The sequence below is a fragment of the Lissotriton vulgaris genome, chromosome 7, assembly GCF_964263255.1.
Source record: "Lissotriton vulgaris chromosome 7, aLisVul1.2, whole genome shotgun sequence".
Classification (NCBI taxonomy): Eukaryota; Metazoa; Chordata; class Amphibia; order Caudata; family Salamandridae; genus Lissotriton; species Lissotriton vulgaris.
Genome location: NC_141695.1, coordinates 1,545,723,419 through 1,545,743,514, shown reverse-complemented (window position 1 = coordinate 1,545,743,514; position 20,096 = coordinate 1,545,723,419). Strand labels below are relative to the sequence as shown.

The 20,096-nt window shown below is 47.7% G+C and overlaps 1 protein-coding gene across 3 annotated transcripts in view; it reads left to right on the top strand.

Annotated features, from left to right (window-relative positions):
• The window catches only part of LOC147705976 (protein-glutamine gamma-glutamyltransferase 6-like), a 362,985-nt gene that overhangs the window by 128,300 nt on the left and 214,589 nt on the right, over positions 1-20,096 (top strand). For all 3 annotated transcript variants that reach the window (XR_015297612.1, XM_086932433.1, XM_086932432.1), the window contains exons 2-3: positions 17,272-17,445; positions 17,978-18,223. Coding sequence is in view for 2 of the 3 variants with exons in the window: in XM_086932433.1 (XP_086788559.1) it covers positions 17,272-17,445; positions 17,978-18,223 (420 nt within the window). In the remaining variant the exon portion in view is untranslated. The remainder of the gene's footprint in view (positions 1-17,271; positions 17,446-17,977; positions 18,224-20,096) is intronic.

Here is a 20,096-nt window from a genome sequence, read left to right as displayed (position 1 = left end):
ATAAAGCGGGAAGCGGGAGGTAGTTGTCTGGCTCCGCCAGCGGATCCTATTGGGTAGACTCCAGCCTTCCACCCCATTCAGGGAGCTGAAGAGACCCCTGCCCAGGTTCAAAGCTGTTACGAAGCCTTGCACTTCATCTTCAGGCAGCCCAACTCCTTTGGCGTGCACTCTGGCCCCGCGGACTCGGCTCCGGTGCTGCAGGGCCCCCAAGGGAGCCGCTCAGCCTTGTGACACCTCCTTTGGTGCCGAATCCAGTGACGACACCTCCGCCGCCTCGGATACCGGTTGTGTCCCACGTCCCCCTCATTCAGGACACGGAGCCAGACTGACATCATTCGACATCGGGACCGGTGTTGACTGGTACTTTTGTACCCCTTTTCTCCCCTTATATTTTCTACTACCCTGAGTAGCTACTAGGAGAGGGTGAGGAGGACTGGGAGGGGTATGTGGACCCTCTTACAGACCAGTTAGAGGAACCGGACTAGAGCGAGGAGTTGGGTGATGTCAGTGGTCTGGATACCTCCCTAGACCTTGCCATGCTTTTCCCCCCTACCCTGGCAATGAAGGAGGGTGTGTCTTATGCAGTTGTGTTGCTTAGGGCAGCTGAGGCCCTGAACCTTGAGCTTCCTACTGTGGTGGTCAGGACTAACCTCCTGACCAAGGTGCTTCAGACGCCGGCGGCCTCTTTTGGAGCCCCTGCTGCTGTTCAATGAGGGCCTTACGGACATCCTTCGGGGCACTTGGTCCAAGCCCAACAGTAGGCCTCCTGTGGACAGGGTGATTGCCTGATGCCACGGCCCGGGTGACCACATTTTCCTCTCTTCCCCTCCTACCCCAGAGAGCTTGTTAGCCCAAGCCTCCACGTCCAAAGGTGCATTCCCTAACGCACCACCTGATAGGGAATCCAAGAAGCTGGACCACCTTGGGAAGAAGATGTTTTCTTCCTCAAGCTTGGGACTGCGGTGAACACTGCATGTCTATTGGGCTGTTACTCCCACCTGGTGTGGGACACGGTTGCGCAGATACAGCCACAGTGCTCTCCTGTGCTTTTGCCGAAGGGAGATGCAGCGAATTTCGCCATCTGATGTGAGCTGGACACCGTCGACTCACTGGGCAGGATGATTTCCACGTCAGTAGCACTGAGACGCTAAGCCTGGTTGAGGTCCACTGTTTTCTCAGGTGATGTCCAAGCAACGCTTTTGGACTTGCTCTTTGATGGCCGTCGCCTGTTTGGCGACAAGGCAGACATCGTGCTCGAGCGCTTTAGGGATTCTAGGACTACGGCCAGATCCTTACGCCTCGCTTCCACCTACCGCCCAGTGCAGGTTGCTTTTCGCCCCTTTTGTAGCTGTGGAAGGGGTGCCCTGCCACGTTCCACCCAGAGCCACAGGCCAGCTGAAGCTGTCCAGCCTCTGCGTGTCCGGAGACGTGGATTCAACCGCCATGGTTCAGGGGCCAGGGAGCGGGCCAGGCCACCAGCGCAACCTCTGCAGCTGCCTCCAAACCCTCCTAGTCCAGCCTTTCAGGCCCATCAAGCGCCATTGGGCAGCAGGATTTGCCATCACCTCCACCACTGGCAAAACATCACATCAGACGTCTGGGTTTTGCAGATAATCTGAAGGGGCTACCACCCTCCCCTTCGAGACTACCCCTCCTTCCATGCCACCTCAATTCCTTTGCATGTCAGAGGATCACTTGACCCTTGTATGCCAGGAAGTTGCGACTCTCTTGGCCAAGGGAGCCCAAGAGCGTGTCCCTGTGCCAGAAGTAGGTGCTGAATGCTATTCCCACTACTTTCTGGTACCTAGAATGGACAAGGGCCTGCGTCCTATCTTGGACCTCAGGGATGTCAACCGGTTCCTCCGGAAGGAGAAGTTCAAGATGCTCACTTTGGCTCAGGTTCTGTCTGTTCTCGACACTGGAGATTGGATGGTAGCGTTAAACTTGCAGCTCATCTGCGCAGATCAGGGGTTCCAGGTTTCCCATATCTCGACGACTGGCTGTTGAAGGCGGGCTCGCCCCATGCTGTCCAGACTATGGCGCACCTCCTGCAATTGCTGGGGTTCTCTTTCAACGTGCTGAAGTCACACCTTAATCCCTCTCAGAAGCTCCTCTTCATCGGAGCGGTTCTGGACACAATGGAATTTCGGGCCTATCCTCCTGAGCAGCGAGTCTGGGAAATTCAGGCTATGATTCTGATCTTTCAGCCTCTATCCTGGGTTACGGTCAAAATGATCCTGAGGCTGCTGGGCCTCATGGCCTCCTGCATCCTGCTGGTGGATCATGCCTGGTGGCATATTTATTTATTTAGTGTTTTATATACCTCGAACATGACCCTAATAGGGTATCTGAGCACTTTACATCTGCAAATCGTTCAACTTAGAACATCACGGACGTCATGCAGTTTCAGTAGACCTAATCAGTGTACAGCAAGTTACTAGAAACAGTTATGCTACAAAGTCATAAATTAATTGTACATTGATATGTGAAAAAACATTTGTGCTTGATATTCATATTTATAAGGCCAAAATGATGTTAGAGGTCGAAGTGTATTTATGGAAGGAATTTGCTCATAAAAAAGTATTTGGCTGCATTTTTAAAAGCAGCGATTGACAAGATTTGTCTAATGTTAGGTTGGGAGAGCGTTCCAAATTCTTAATGTTGCGCCAGAGAAAGCTCGTTCATAAGTTCTTTTCTTTCGGAAGAGGGCCGGTTTTAGTAATAGACCTCCATGACTCCGGGACACCTTGCATCCTCCTGATAGAGTGATTTTCTGGGCTAGGTTCATTGGTGAATTGTAGTGAATTGCTTTGTGAGTGATACATGCCATTTTTAGTTGTATTCTTGCTTCGAAGGGCAGCCATTTGAGCACTTTCAGATGAGGGGTGATGTGGTTTAATTTTCTGGACCCAGTTATAAGTCTTTTGGCCGCTTTGAGACAGGCTTTTAGTGGTGCTGTTGAAATCTTATGAAGACTAGCTAGTGTTGTGCAACCATACTCGATCCTTGATATTACTAGTTCCTGAACTGCTGTTTTAAGGTCTGAGTTATTTATGAACAGTTTCAGTTTTCTGAGGTAGCTTAGATGGAAGTGGGCGTTCTTTGTCATCATGTTAATATGTGCAAACATGTTCAGGTTTTTATCTAGCATAACGCCCAGGGATTTTGTTGAATCTACAATCCTTGGAATACAGTTTAGCGCTGTGATTAGTTTGGTTCACTCCACGATATTCATAGCACCTTTCTGGGGGGAAATCAGAAGGAATTCAGTTTTCTGTGGGTTAAGCTTGAGGTGATTACTCGTTAGCCAATGGACGGTTCTCTTTAGTGCCTGGTTCATGATACCGATCTCTTCTATTGATGTGATCTTGATGTAGAATGAGATGTTTGCTTAGTGTAAGATTTCTGTGAATGCCTCTACATACAAATTGAATAGAGTAGGGGATAGTGTTGAGCCCTGTGGTACTCCAATAACATTTCTGGATGAAGCAGGTAATGTTTAGTTCACTCTGAATTTTTGCTATCTGTTTTCTAAGAATGAACAAAACCAATTTATGACTGTACCCTCTAAGCCCATCCTTTTTCCCAGGTGATCTAGTATTTTGGTATGGTTTGCCTTATCGAATACCGATGAAAGTTTTAGCAGTATTAGGAGACAGATTTTGTTGCGGTCGAGGGCCAGTAGAGCAGTGTCCACGATGTGCAGAATTTCTGTTTCAATGCTATAGTTTGGTCTAAATCCTGATTGAGATGCGTGCTCTGCATTGGCACCTGAAGTTCCAGAGGGCACAACCTCTGGGGAATCTTTCTGATTGCGTCCAGATCTCGGAGGGCACTGTGCGCCAGCTGCAGTGGTGGGTAATGAACCAGGATTGGGTCAAGGGCAGATCCGTCTCCCTTCCCCAACCGGAGTTCACAGTGGTGACAGATGCATCACTTCGGGGATGGGCCGGCCACATGGGAGAGTCGGAGATCAGAGGCCTCTGGGGTTCAGCGGAGTCTGGGCTCCACATCAACCTTCTGGAGCTCCGTGCGATTCATCTTGCACTGAAGCCATTCCTTTCCTCTGTGCGGGGAAGTGTAGTGCAGGTGTTCACGGATGTTAGACATGGCACTGTTGGTGAGGGTCTCCCTTCCATTTTTTGCTGTTGCTTCATGTCATTTTACTGGTTATAGATGCTTTGGGCACTGTGCCACTGCTATTCAGTGCCACAGTGCAGGTGCTCCATAAGGTAAATTGATGTATGGATTAGTGATTCCATGATTGGTTGGCTTGGTTTACTTGTCAGACCCTGGTACAGTGCACTGAGTGTGCCCAGGGCTTGTAAATCAAATGCTGCTGGTGGGCTTGCAGCACTGGTTGTGCCTCCCACAGAAGCAGCCTGTAAAAGTGTGTCCCCGGTCTACCATAGCAGAGCCTGTGTGCAACCTGGTACTGCCATGTTGACTGGGCAAGTGCAACCTTCCCTTTTCTGCATATTAGTTACCCCTATATTAGGCCCAAGGACAGGGTGCATTGTAGGTAAAAGGTAGGGCATGCTCTGATGTGTGTGGTATGTCCTAATAGTGAATTACAGCCCTTTTAGTTTTTCACTATTGCAAGGCTAATTATTCCACATAAGCCAGAATGGGCAGTTTGATTATTACATCTTATAATCCTAACTGACTCATGGAACTAGGTAGAAATTCGAGTTTAGTATGCCTGAACGCAGAATGATAAAATACAAATTTTAGTAAAGCTGTTTTTAACATTCTGTGTTTGAAAATACCACTTTTAGAAAGTAGGTATTTTCTTGCCTAACTATCCAAGCCTCTGCTAGGTTGTGTATTCCTTGTGTGGAGTTTGAGTGACAGGGGCTGAGGGATTCCAGGAGACAGGGGGAGTCAGCACAGGGCTAAATAGAGAGATCTGCTTGTAGATGGGAGGGAAAAGTTGCACCTGGGACCTGAATAGGGCTGTGCCTTCCCTCCACAATGCTGGCTCCACCTCCTGTGGTGCGTCTGATGTCCTTGGCCTACACTGCGAAAGGAAAGAAGGAGTCTTGTCAACAAAGTGCTCTAGGACTGGCCAGAACTGGTTTGGACTAGGCAAAGCCCTCTCTGCCTTCAGAGAACAAAGGGAAAATGAGTATAAAAGAGGGGACCCAAACCCCAGAACTTTAGATCACTTTTGGGAAACAAGAAGAACATTTGCTGAGGAGTGGAACCAGAGAAACTGAGGAGGAGACTATCCCTAAGCTGAGTGCTGCTTGGGGGATTGGCCTGCAGTCGTTGCCTGACTGCCAAAGAAAAGAGAAAAGACTTTGTGCTGCTTTCACATCAACTTGTAAAGGATCTCCAAGGCTTGCGATAAAGCTTGCCTCCTGCTGAAGTCTCAGGGACAACAGACTTAACCAACCAGCTCCCCATAGTTCTTGTGAAGTGCCTGCTGTTGTGCTGGGCCGTCTGAGGGACTGCGTGTCACAAGGAGCTGGAAGCGCAGCTCACAAAGAAGAAGCGTGGCGCTACCGCAGCCGCTGTCATCACATCACTGAAGAAGGGTGTCGCTGCTGCCACTGTCGCATCGCATCGATAGCGCCTTGCATCACAGGAGAATAGTGTCGCAGTCGCTGCAGATGACGTCGCATCACTGGAGAAGCGTGTCGCAGGGCCTGTCGCAGCTCAGAAGAATGATTGAGTCGCCGCATGGCCGTCGGGTGTGCACGCATCGTTACGCATCAAGAAGAAGACCTAATTTTGTTTCATTGCACCGGATCTTCATCGCATCACGGTGCTGCTGGTCGTATCGCCACGGAAGCGCAGTAAGAAACCGACGCATCACCTCCCCACACGGAGAAGAACCGACGCATCTCCTTCGGAGCAGTAGGGACCCGACGAATTACCGTTCTTGCTTGTAAGGAACCGACACATCACCTTCTCTGCAACACTTTCGTTGTATAGCATCGCACATCCAACGGTACATTGAACTCAAAGTGTTACATTTTACATCTAAAGAGAACTAAGCCTTTTCTACCATTTTTAAAAAACAGTATTGTGGATTTTTGTTGTTTGTTGTCTTGTGTTAAGTCTATATAAAAATACTTATTTTTATACTACGAATTGTAGGTGTAGTCCATCGTGGTGTCGTGTCCATCTGTAGTGTTGTCACTGGGTTACTGTATGTGTTCACAAATGCTTTACACACTGCCTCTGAGATAAGCCTACCTGCTCGTGCCAAGCTACCTAGGGGTTGAGCAGGGGTTATTTTAGGAGTCTACCCCCTTACCCTGACTAGACGCAAGGGTCCCTATTTGGTCAAAGGCACCTACCTCTGCCAACCGGAGACCCCCAAATCTAACAAAGGACAACACCACCGCCATGTGGTACTACAACAAACAGGGCGGGTGGGGTCGCCGACCCTATGTCAAGAGGCTCTTTGCCTCTGGACATGGTTGAAACATCAGGGCATATCCCTGGTGGTTCAACACCTGGCAGGTTCACTGAACGCCAGGGCAGACAAACTCATCTGCAGGTGCATGATGGATCACGAATGGCGTCTTCACTCGTTGGTGGTTCAGCAGTAGGGAGAGCCTTGGTTAGATCATTTCAATACCGAAGAGAACGTGCAATGTCAGCAGTTCTGAGCATTAAAGTTTCCAAGGCGGCACTCGCTCAGGGATTGCAGTTGCGGTGTTCTGTATGCTTTTCCGCCGGTATGTAACTGTTACCATGGATTTTTTAGCACGCAGTACCGTTACCACGGATCCATTACAACGCAGGATCCATTACCACGGATACCTTTACCACGCATTTTTTTACAACGCAGGTACTATTACAACGCATACCATTACATCGTAAGTTTAGGTAAGTTTATAGGTAAGTATTGGGGTATTGGGTGTTAGGGCTGGGTTTGGGTTTTGGGGTACAGGGGTATTTTTAGGTTTTAGGGCTGGGTATGGGTTTTGGGGTACAGGGGTATTTTTAGGTTTTAGGGCTGGGTTTGGGTTTTGGGGTACAGGGGTATTTTTAGGTTTCAGGGCTGGGTTTGGGTTTTGGGGTACAGGGGTATTTTTAGGTTTCAGGGCTGGGTTTGGGTTTTGGGGTACAGGGGTATTTTTAGGTCTTAGGGCTGGGTTTGGGTCTTGGGGTACAGGCGTATTTTTAGGTTTTAGGGCTGGGTATGGGTTTTGGGGTACATGGGTATTTTTAGGTTTCAGGGCTGGGTTTGGGTTTTGGGGTACAGGGGTATTTTTAGGTCTTAGGGCTGGGTTTGGGTCTTGGGGTACAGGCGTATTTTTAGGTTTTAGGGCTGGGTATGGGTTTTGGGGTACATGGGTATTTTTAGGTTTTAGGGCTGGGTTTGGGTTTTGGGGTACAGGGGTATTTTTAGGTTTTAGGGCTGGGTTTGGGTTTTGGGGTACAGGGGTATTTTTAGGTTTCAGGGCTGGGTATGGGTTTTGGGGTACATGGGTATTTTTAGGTTTCAGGGCTCGGTTTGCGTTTTGGGGTACAGGGGTATTTTTAGGTTTCAGGGCTGGGTTTGGGTTTTGGGGTACAGGGGTATTTTTAGGTTTCAGGGCTGGGTTTGGGTTTTGGGGTACAGGGGTATTTTTAGGTTTCAGGGCTGGGTTTGGGTTTTGGGGTACAGGGGTATTTTTAGGTTTCAGGGCTGGGTTTGGGTTTTGGGGTACAGGGGTATTTTTAGGTTTCAGGGCTGGGTTTGGGTTTTGGGGTACAGGGGTATTTTTAGGTTTCAGGGATGGGTTTGGGTTTTGGGGTATTTATTTATTTATTTTGCGGGTTTTGGGGTACAGGGGTATTTTTAGGTTTTAGGGCTGGGTTTGGGTTTTGGGGTACAGGGGTATTTTTAGGTTTTAGGGCTGGGTATGGGTTTTGGGGTACATGGGTATTTTTAGGTTTTAGGGCTGGGTTTGGGTTTTGGGGTACAGGGGTATTTTTAGGTTTTAAGGCTGGGTTTGGGTTTTGGGGTACAGGGGTATTTTTAGGTTTCAGGGCTGGGTATGGGTTTTGGGGTACAGGGGTATTTTTAGGTTTCAGGGCTGGGTTTGCGTTTAGGGGTACAGGGGTATTTTTAGGTTTCAGGGCTGAGTTTGGGTTTTGGGGTACAGGGGTATTTTTAGGTTTCAGGGCTGGGTTTGGGTTTTGGGGTACAGGGGTATTTTTAGGTTTCAGGGCTGGGTTTGGGTTTTGTGGTACAGGGGTATTTTTAGGTTTCAGGGCTGGGTTTGGGTTTTGGGGTACAGGGGTATTTTTAGGTTTCAGGGCTGGGTTTGGGTTTTGGGGTACAGGGGTATTTTTAGGTTTCAGGGCTGGGTTTGGGTTTTGGGGTACAGGGGTATTTTTAGGTTTCAGGGATGGGTTTGGGTTTTGGGGTATTTATTTATTTATTTATTTTGCAGGTTTTGGGGTACAGGGGTATTTTTAGGTTTTAGGGCTGGGTTTGGGTTTTGGGGTACAGGGGTATTTTTAGGTTTTAGGGCTGGGTATGGGTTTTGGGGTACATGGGTATTTTTAGGTTTTAGGGCTGGGTTTGGGTTTTGGGGTACAGGGGTATTTTTAGGTTTTAGGGCTGGGTTTGGGTTTTGGGGTACAGGGGTATTTTTAGGTTTCAGGGCTGGGTATGGGTTTTGGGGTACAGGGGTATTTTTAGGTTTCAGGGCTGGGTTTGCGTTTTGGGGTACAGGGGTATTTTTAGGTTTCAGGGCTGAGTTTGGGTTTTGGGGTACAGGGGTATTTTTAGGTTTCAGGGCTGGGTTTGGGTTTTGGGGTACAGGGGTATTTTTAGGTTTCAGGGCTGGGTTTGGGTTTTGGGGTACAGGGGTATTTTTAGGTTTCAGGGCTGGGTTTGGGGTACAGGGGTATTTTTAGGTTTCATGGCTGGGTTTGGGTTTTGGGGTACAGGGGTATTTTTAGGTTTCAGGGCTGGGTTTGCGTTTTGGGGTACAGGGGTATTTTTAATATATATTTAAAAAAATTACAATTAAAAATAATTTCATTAATGTAATTATTTAATGATTAAATAATGAATAATTAAATCAAATATTAAAAAAATAATTATTTAAAATAAATTAATGAATAATTAAATTAAATATTACAAAAATAATTTTATAAAATATATATATACTTACCTATACTTACGTTGTAATGGTATGCGTTGTAATAGTATGTGCGTTGTAGTGTATTGCGTTGTAAGGGTATCCGTTGTAACATGACCTGCGTTGTAAAAAATCCGTGGTAATGGTATGCGTGCTAAAAGTACGCATGGTAACGTCATATATCCTTTTCCGCCTATACCACGTCTGCCCAGAGTGCTGAAGAAGATCAGGCGCGACCGGGCCCAAGCCTTTTCTTGTGGCTCCGGATTGGGCACGAAGAGTCCGGTATCTGGAGCTGTTACATTTGGCCATCAATCCTCCGATCCGACTGCCTCTTCAGGAGGATCTTCTGTCACAGCAATAGGGAACGGTCCTCCACCTGAAACTATCCAGCCTCCACCTCCTTGCGTGGAGATTGAGCGGCAACAGCTGAAGGCTTTTGACCTTCCTCCCGAAGTCTGTAATGTTATCTTGGCAGCAAGGCGTCCCTCCACTAAGATGATATATTCCTGTATATGAAACAAATTTGTGGCATGGTGCACAGCAAAGGCTGTGGATCCCCTCTCTGCTCCTCTTTCTGAATTTCTTTTGTTCCTCCTTTCTTGGGCCCAGCAGGGTTCCGCTCTGGGCACACTTAAGGGCGATCTTTCAGCCATCTCTGCCTTTCTTCGGCTGCCTGATCAGCCTTCTCTTTTCAAGTCCCCCATTGTAAATAGATTCCTTAAGGGCATTACTCACCTATTTCCTCCAATTCCTTTGCTAATGCCTCAGTGGGACTTGAACTTAGTTCTGACATACCTAATCTCCTAGCATTCCGCAAATCCCTGAAGACATGGCTGTTCCCCTGATCTCTTCCTTCCCCACCGGCCCCCTCCTCTGGAGATCATAGTGGATTTCTGTTAGCGCTGGGACGCTCTCGGGCAGCCATGCGCTCTATAAATCTCCAAATAAATAAATAAATGTGCTCTCCTTTCGAGCCCCTACATAACTGTCCTCTCAGACTTTTAACTTTAAAGGCTACTTTCCCGGTGGCCATCACTTCTGCTCGCAGGGTGAGTGAGCTTCAGGCTCTGTCCTCCAAGCCTCCTTTTCTTGCAGTTCATCTGGACACGGTTGTCCTTCCTTTCTTCCCAAAGTGGTTACTTCTTTCCACATTGGTCAAACCATCACTTTGCCCACCTTCTTTCCGCACCCTTCAAAAGAGGAAGAGAGGCTCCACCGTCTGGAACCAAAACGTGTGCTATCTTTTTATCTGGATCGCACAAGACAATTCCGTGTGGAGGAACCAACTCTTTGTTGGCTATGTGGGTGCCAAAAAAGGTCAGACCGTGCAAAAACTGACCATCTCTTAGTGGGTCATTCTTTGCATTAAAATGTGTTACTCTTTGGCAAAGAAGGAGCCTCCAGTAGGATTGCGCGCCCATTCCACCCGGGCGATGGCAGCCACTACTGCTTTGGGACGTGGAGTTCCCCTTCATGATATCTGCCAGGCAGCCACGTGGGCATCTCTGCACACGTTCACCAAACACTACTGCCTGGACTCTCACGTTTGTAGAGACCTATTCTTTGTCCATTCTGCTCTCCAGGAATTCCCGGTGTGAACTTAGTTTGCAGAACCATCTCCGGGGTTGGTATTGCTGGGGTATCTATTTTAAGTTAAGGAATCTATAACTAATAGTCTCTTTCAGATGAACAAGTTACTTACCTTTGGTAACAATATATTTGTAAAAGACATATATTAGTTATAGATTCCTTACCGCCCACCCATCCTCCCTGTTCTGCGAACTTACTTCTAAGGGTAAGGTCTTCCTTTCAGGGCCCTAGTTTTGTGCACCAGTGATCAGTGTATTGCAAAGCTCTGCTCTTCTGGCGTGGAATGTCGTGTAAAGAACTGACGTCAGCATACGTGGGCTGCGTCTAACTAGATACCGCAACGTCATCCTGTGAACCACGACGACGAACGCAGAGTCTACGGACGCCACCTATCGATGCCTAGGTGCACTGCTACGAAAAAATGTATCCGGATCTGACACCTGGGGGTAATTCTAATGTAAGGATGCTATAACTAATATATGTCTCTTACGGATATATTGTTACAGAAGGTAAGTAACTTGTTCGTTAAGGTCCTGGGCAATGCAAGGTGTATGCTATGTGCGATATCATCCCTAAACCCGAACTAAAACATGTGAGCTGAGAACAGTCCCATCTGGCTGGTGTAGAAATTGTTAGATCAATTACATTTTTAGTGGTCTCTTCTAGGAGAGTAGAATTAGTAAACCCCGTGTTTACCCCCTTGAGTTTAAAGGATGATAATTTTAGTGACTGTGGTATGAATGGAATTTGCCCTGGGTCCATCATTTCCAAAATGGTTTGTTAGATTAGTAAATAGAATGAAGGTTTCAGATTTCTCTGTTGAATGTGAGTGGATCAAACATGTACTTCATTGATGTGCACAAATAGTTCAGTTTGAGAATTACTCAGAGAAGACTTGTTGAAGTAAAATAATGCAAAAGTCCCCTCTTTGTAAGTCTGTGAGTAGCCACGCTGCTGTTCTTGTACCTTCTGGAGACGCTCCCCAAGCAAAATAACTGTGTAGGGACTGGCATTTTTAGTTTGTGTTTGTCAGTGTGCCAACAGGGGAGATGATGTTTTAGGGAATACACAGAAAACTTGCGAGGCCCTTATGTAGTAATAATACGGCTCCTCTAGTGAGTGCCCTATTTGAACGTAGATTTTAACTTGTCTCAGTTCTAAACTTGGGAGACTAATGCCACTGGGTGTCCACAGAAGAAAGATGGTAAAGGCTGGGAGGTGAGACCACAGCGCATAAGAAGTTTTCAGTACTAGTACACCTATGCAATTGCTGCAACGTGGGTGATTGTCCCGCCGTGTTTGTTCGATGGCCTAGGGTCCTCGGGCGCTTCATTCCCATCTGTCTCCAATTATCTCATTGGCGGTAATTGGAAACCTCATGGTAGCTATAAACAGTGCCTCAGAGGGGGTGGGTTCTCTGCATTCCAGTATCTGGTTACTAATTAACCCAGCGCGGTCGCTTTTACTTTCGCGACCGCGCTTGTTTTGGTGGTCGGAGGTGGTGCAAAGTTCTATTAAAAGGTGGCAGGAGCTGTGAATGCCATTATTTGTCTCAGTCCTCACACAAGACGCATTATCTGAAGTGTTCAACTCGCACATAAGTCTAGAACCTCGCGCACACCACTCCTTTGAGTCCCTTTCACCCAGGAGTGCTCCTCTACCACTCAAGCCACCCCCTGTACCCTATATTTTTAAGACCGCATGAGTTACCAGCACGCCCAAAAGGCCCCTTCAGCTCGCAGTCCACAGCCCTCACATATATTTCTTAGATGTAGTGTTCACCCTGTGTAGTGCTCGTTCCTCACACATGCAGTGCTGAGCCCTCACATATGCCCACTGCAATTCTCAGGTTCCTTTGCCCTGCAGTGCTCATCCTAGGGGTTGTGTGTGCGCAGACGTGCTGAGTCTTAACACCCGGCTCTTGTGCCCTGCATTGTTCTTCCCTTCCACGCGTGCCTACAGTGCTGAACCGTCACACTCGACCTCTGTGCTCTGCAGTTCTCAGCCCTCAAAATATGAATAATATCACCATCGTATCTCCCGCTCTGATCTGACAGAAATTTGTCTTAACTTAAGACCAGTGTATCACGTGGTGCTCAGCCTCCACACATGACCCATGTCATCCCTCAGACTTAACCCCTGTCTCAAAGTGCTGAGTTTTGAAACATGACCAAAGCACTCAGCACTCATCACTCATTGGCTCCTGCTCCAAGCAGTGCACAGCCATCAAAGGCGACTAATGTCAGCCATTTTAAAGAGTTCCTTTATATTTCAATGCTCAGCTGTCAAACATAAACACAGTGCCCTAAAAGCCTGACCCTCGTACCCAGTATGGCTAAGTCCACACACACCACCCGCATACTATGCAGTGCTTAACTTATACACAATCTTTGTATCCTGCAGTGCTTAGCCCTTACACTTGATCCTCGTGCCATCAGAATGCATTGTGCTGGTGCCCGTAGCTTTAGTATCGTGGAAGGTAAGTCAGAAAGAAGCAGCTTAACACTTCTGCAGTGGGCCTTATCTTCCTTTTTGCATCTATGTCCCTTTACCGCCAGGACCCGTGTGCAGAGAATAACTCGCACAAGCGCCTCTAGCACTGCGTACTTGTAAATCAGGCGCTCCCCTGGGCCTCTTAAATGGTGATTTAAGGTGGTAATAATATTTCTGCAGTCATTCAGTCATGCATTGGCATAGCCAATAGGTCTCATCTTTGGGACCTTACAAGTATTTAGTTATGCAGCAGGTCCCAAATGCGTGACCTGTTGGCTATGCCAATGCTTGTTACTCATGGTATTAGCTTTTGCATACTGGTTTCTGCCTCCCAGTAGAAAACAATGCTGGTTTCTCACAAACTACTCAACAGGTTCATATTGCACGTCAGAGGAAAACAACACACCTAAAAATAAATGTTTTAGAAGGATTATCCCCTATGTATTTGCAGAAAACGGCCTGAAGATGCTGAGGAGCATTGGTAACTTCTGTTTCGAAAGAGGTGGATTGACACATAGAAGAAGAGGGACGTTCCTTTTCTTATCAAATTTCAGAATGCAATTAGAATTTGAAATACGATAGTCTAAGAATATCAAGGAGGTCCAATAGAGAGACATGGCATGAAAAGGAAGATAAGGGTAGCAATCTTTATTATCCAAGGGAATCCAGGTGAAACAAGGTAAGGAGGCATACCTATGACTGAAAAGAGCCAGCCAGAGGGATTTTGATCCCCATTTTAAAGAAGGCTGATGATGACCCTTCAGTGTTCAACAATTATCGCCCGATCATGCTCCTCCCTAAGCCTGCTAAAATACTCGAGAAAGTTGTACAAGAGCAATTAGCCGGCTATCTGGAGTCCAGATCACTACTCCATGACTCACAGTTCGGTTTTAGAACACAACCTCAGCATAATCTCCTACGCCGACGACACCCAGCTGATCCTCTCCCTGACCAACGACCCCGCCGCCGCCAGAGCCAACCTGCACGAAGGGATGAAAGAGGTAGCCGAGTGGATGACGACCAGCCGCCTGAAACTGAACTCGGACAAGACGGAGGTCCTCATCCTGGGCTCCTCTCCCTCCGCCTGGGACGACTCCTGGTGGCCTCCCGCCCTGGGCACCGCACCCAAACCGACAGACCATGCACGCAACCTGGGCTTCATCCTGGACTCCTCCCTCTCCATGACCAGGCAAGTCAACAACGTCTCCTCGGCATGCTTCAACATCCTACGCATGCTACGGAAGATCTTCTGGTGGATCCCCACCGAGACCAGGAAGACCGTCACCCAGGCCCTCGTCACCAGCCGACTAGACTACGGCAACGCCCTCTACGCCGGTACCACCGCCAAGCTCCAGAAGAGACTCCAGCGGATCCAGAACGCCTCAGCCAGACTCATCCTCGACATCCCACGAACCAGCCACATCTCCGGACATCTGAGAGACCTTCACTGGCTCCCCGTCAACAAAAGAATCACCTTCCGCCTCCTCACCCACGCACACAAAGCCCTACACGACCAAGGCCCGAGCTACCTCAACAGCCGAGTCAACTTCTACGCTCCCAAACGCCACCTCCGATCAGCCAACCACGCCCTCGCCGCCGTCCCCCGCATCCGAAGAGCGACTACAGGAGGAAGGTCCTTCTCCTACCTGGCCGCCAAGACCTGGAACTCCCTCCCGACCGACCTGCGCCTGACCCAAGACCACCTCTCCTTCAGGAAGAAGCTGAAGACCTGGCTGTTCGAGCAGTAGCGGCTCCCCCCCCCAGCGCCTTGAGACCCTACGGGTATGTAGCGCGCTTTATAAGTGTCACTGATTGATTGATTGATTGGATTCAGCACGGAAACTGCACTACTAGAGTTATCCGAGACCATTCGTGAATGCGTGGATGCAGGCAAGGAGGCCATGTTGGTGCTCCTTGACTTATCCGTGCCGTTTGACACCGTCCCACATGCCATCCTGTTAGATAGACTGTCCAGTCTTGGGATACGGGATACCCCTTTGGCCTGGATTAGATCTTTTTTGATGGGCAGAACGCAGCAGGTCTACCTTCGGCCTTATGTTTCAGAGGATAAACCGCTTTGTTGCAGGGTACCGCAGGGCGCTGCACTGAGCCCTCTCTTTTCAATGTCTATCTTTCGCCTCTGGCTGAGGCTGTTGAATCCTGATGGGTTCAAAGTGATCTCTTATGCTGATGACACTCAGCTTGTGTTTTCATTTAGAGATCACTCTGAAGGCAGCTTTGCCAACTTCAGACACTGCCTCACCAACATATCTTCCTGGATGACTCTCACCACCCTCAAGTTGAACACCGATAAAACCGAGGTACTATTCTTCAATCAAAGCACCCCACTTCCCTCTATACTGTGGTGGCCATCGGAGCTTAACCCTCCCCCGGTACCAGTTAAATCAACCTGGGGTTTCAATTTGACAATGAACTGTCATGTAAGACTCAAATTAATAAGGTCACCTCGTCCTGCTTTGGAAAACTCCATATGATTTGGAAAATTCTTCCTTTTCTCCCCCTAGACTCGCGCAGGACCGCCATTCATGCCCTAATCACTTCTCACCTGGATTATTCTAACGCCATGTATGCTGGAGCTCCAGCATATTTGATCAAACGGCTACAGTTGATACAGAATGCTACAGCTAGGCTGATATGCAACATTCCCTTCCGCCATTCAATTACTCCATATCTGACAAAACTTTACTGGCTGCCCATCGCATCCAATTTAAATCTTTAGTCCTGGTCTTCAGGGCGCTCAATGGCCTTAGCCCGGCCTATCTCAGATGCAGGCTAAAGCCGGTTCAGTCTGCCCAAGCTCTTAGATTTAATCATCTTCGTCTCCTCTACTCTCCCTGCTTTCGTCGCTCTAGAAAGGGGGGAAGAGCCTTTGCTGTTGTGACGGCTAAACTGTGGAACAGCCTACCTCTGTGTCTTCGGCCGACCACATCTGAACTAGTGTTCCGACGCAAATTGAAAACCTGGCTGTTCTCCAACCTCTAGCTGCGCCTGACTGCTGTGCTACTCTAGACCGCAGCGCCGGGACACCTCCGTCGGGGGTAGCTGCGCGTTCTATAAGCGGCTAAATAAAATAAATAAATAGTTATTGCTGTCTTGCTGGGGTCTTTATCCAGGTCGTTGCCAAAAATATGTTGTATCTTGCCACACATAGTCGAGTTGTATTAAAAGTGTTTCTTTATTCTTTATTAGGATCATGTTGCAGGATGGCATTCTGGTACAATAAGTTGGTTTCCATGTACATCTGCCCTTCAGCCCCACCAGGAGCAGCCTGCCTGCTGCTCAGCCCTGCTTCCAACTGTCACACCTCACCCACACAGGCACCCAAATATTCCAAGCATCACTGTCACTCCAACATTCCACTCTCAATGCTCGCACTGGCTGAGTAGCAGACAGATAGGTAAACTGGGATACACATACGTAAATAACCAGGATATAACATATCTCTGAGCAAAATGGTCATTTGAAGATGGTGTCTGCATTTAAAGTAATATTGAAATGATTCACATAAAAGCAGCATTGATCTACACACAAGAGGTTCAGGAGAGAAGCACAAGCAAAATAAACAGTGAATTGGATCTGGCAGTTGATGTAGGAAAGAGGATTGAATGAAAGTTGTGCGCCCGCTCTTGTCCTGCTCCTGCACTGCATGAGGAACCAAAAATGCCCTCCTAAATTCTCCTCTCACCTGCTCTGCCCTCACATGCACCTGCCACATTTACCATGGGTCTGCACAAAGCCTTTTACAAGCTGTTCCAAGCACGTGCCACAGTGATTTCGACAATATTTTCCAGGTTATTCGCCATCATATCCTTGATAAATAGCTCGTATTTCCCGTATGTAGGTGTGAGTTTTGTGGCAGAAATCGAACGCTTAAATCTAGAGAGCTTCTAATGGCTTTTTACCTGCAGTGGGCTTCTACAGTGTGCACAATGTAAGAAAAATTAGCACATATCTAATTATCACTGACTAAAGTCTGTTTAGAGCATGGAGGTAAATTATCTTATTGCACTTCAATATCTTGAAGTAATACAAAGGAAATGGCATTCACGTTTTCATATTTTTGTAACAGGTTTAAGATTGAAGCTGTACGATTTACGCTTTGAAGAAAACAGCATAGAGCACCACACAGATAACTATGTAACTGAAGACCTGATTGTGAGAAGAAGTCAGCCTTTCAAGATCCAATTGACCTTCAACAGAGATGTCTCGAAAGAGGACGAGCTTCAGTTTGTTATTATGACAGGTACAGTTCAATATGAGTAATGACAATTACACTATGTACACAAACATGACTGCCTCAGAGCACAGTACGTCTTCCACAGAAACATCATCCATATCACACAAACAAACAACATACAATGGTAATGGCAACCACAACACTTTACCTCACAGACAAGGAGCCTCAAAAGACTCCATCGAGCAACATAAAATGTCTGCCACACAGCCAACTCATAAAAGCAAGCAATGTTCCCAGCAAAAAAACCATACCATGAAGTCATCTCCACTACACACTCACATAGTGATGCTTTGTCCTGATGAGGCATTTAACATAGGGGCAGGACATTCTAATCACTGACCTCTCTCTCATGCAGGCAATCTCAGTCACACACTGTCTGCAGAGTCAGGCAATCTGCAGCACACAGCCAAGACATTGGAAGGAATATCCAAACCATAGACCTCAAAAACAGGTGATTCTCATCACACACTTCTCTTTAGATGCCAATATTTCCATTATAACAGACTGATTATTATGATTTATGCATTTTGTTTCACAGGGCCGTCCCCTTCCGAGTCAGACAACACATGGGCCAGCTTTCCTATCTCCAAGGCTCAGGACTCAGCCTCCTGGGTGGCGACTAAACACAGCAATAGTAAAAATGGTTTGGTTGTCACCATTTCTAGTCCTGCCAATGCAGTGATTGGACGCTACAAGCTCAGTATCAAGATTGCATCAAAGAAGGGCAAGACTACCTCCTCCCGGCTGGATGGCTTCATCCTCTTATTCAATCCTTGGGCTCCAGGTAAAAACTATATTTGATATGAGATTCTGCCTCTATAATGTAACAGGATGCTAACATGGTATCGCATGTTATATCATTTGATTTGTTTTTAGAGCAATACATTTGTTGTGTATAATGCCTTTATATGGCTTTTGCATCCAAAGAAGGTTATTAGCTGAGGAGACTTCAAAAGAATCCATATGTGATGAATCTGAAAGCAAAGGAACTTAATTAGACTCAATATCAGTTTAGCAACAAACCGCTAATGGTGCAAACACTTTACTGTGAGGGAAGAGTGACGAGCGATCAAACACAGGTTTGCAGTTGCTAGAGCAGGAATCAATTTAAATAAGACAGTTTAACATATCTATCTCACACCTAAAGGGTTGATCCCCACTCGCGGTGTTTCCCTTTAATTCTTGGTGACAGACCTTTGCCGTCATTTATGAGATCAGGAGCTATACTTCACATAAATGAAAATCACAATGCTATTTATAATTACAGCCAATAACGAGAGGTAGGTGTACGTTTTAGGGTTTCATTTTCATTTAAAAGGGTTTAGTACACTTTTTTTTCTTTCTTTTTGGGCCATATGTATCAACAAACCCTTTTGCGATTCCTAAATAGCGATATTTAAGGAATCGCTATTTAGAAATCGCAAAATGGTATGTCGCTTCTTTTTAGCGATCCCTTAACATTCCTAAATTGCGATTAGCAAATTGCTAATCGCAATTTTCCCATTCATTTCTATGGGGCATGAGGCCCATAGGAATGAAGGGGAAATTTCCGATTAGCAATTTGCTAATCACAATTTAGGAATATTTTCAAGGGTGCAGGGGTGTCACAAGAACACCCTGCTGCACCCCTGAAAATGACATGTGTGGGCATATGGCGCACATACATGCCCTAAGGGCATGTATGAGCGTCATATGGCACCTTTGGATTTTAAATAAATTGCTTTTTTAAAAGAATTCGCAACTTACCACCAACTGCGAAATTCGGCCTTTGCGAATGCTAATTTGCTTGATACATATGGCCCTTTATTCTTTATTCAGGTAGTTTAAATATCAATCAGATTACGTAATTCATAAAAGAAATGGTTAGTGCAATCATAACAAATGATGCATAAAGGAAAGAATTCCCGGGGGGCTCTAGATGGCGCCCGACCAAGATGGCCGCACTGTCGTGAGGCTCCCGCCGGACTGAGCACTTTCATCATCCTTCAGCCATCCTGACCGGGTAAAACTGGTCAAGCATTGCACCGCTGCCTCCGCTACACCTGGCTGATCACAGCGGTGCCTCTCATGCCCGGGGACTCCCATCCGGTGCACTGCCAGCAGCCATTGAGGACTGACCGGGCTACGGCGCTGGTAGCAGTGCTCTCGCGCGCCGGCCCACGCCGCCAGGAAAGGCCGCGGCTTTGCGGCCTACCCAACGCTGCCGGGAGATTTTCGCCTGCGGGAGAGCGCTCCCAGATTGGATCAATGGAGCCTTCCTTCACGCCCGGGGGGGGCCCAACGGACACCTCAGGAGAGCGCAGCCTTTGGGCTGCTCCCGTCCCCCTGCCGCTGCCTCCTTCTCTCCCCCGGCGCAGTGATCGCTCCGTATCGCGCTTCCCGCTCCAGGTGCCTGACTGCCGCCTGCAATCGCAGGATTTACACCCCTGTGCCTGGGACTCATTTCTTCACCTCGCGGCCATCACCGCCTTCAATCCCAGCTCCGGGGTTGCGGTCACTCTTCCTGCCAGAGACGCTGCCTGTCCCCCCGCCATGCCGACTGGAGGCTCCCTCAGCCCCTGACCACGTGGCAGGCAGCCCACACGGAATCAAGTCCTGCTGCTCTGTTGCCGATCCTGCTGCTGCCTCTGCGGTAGCCTTATCACTGCTGCCTGGTC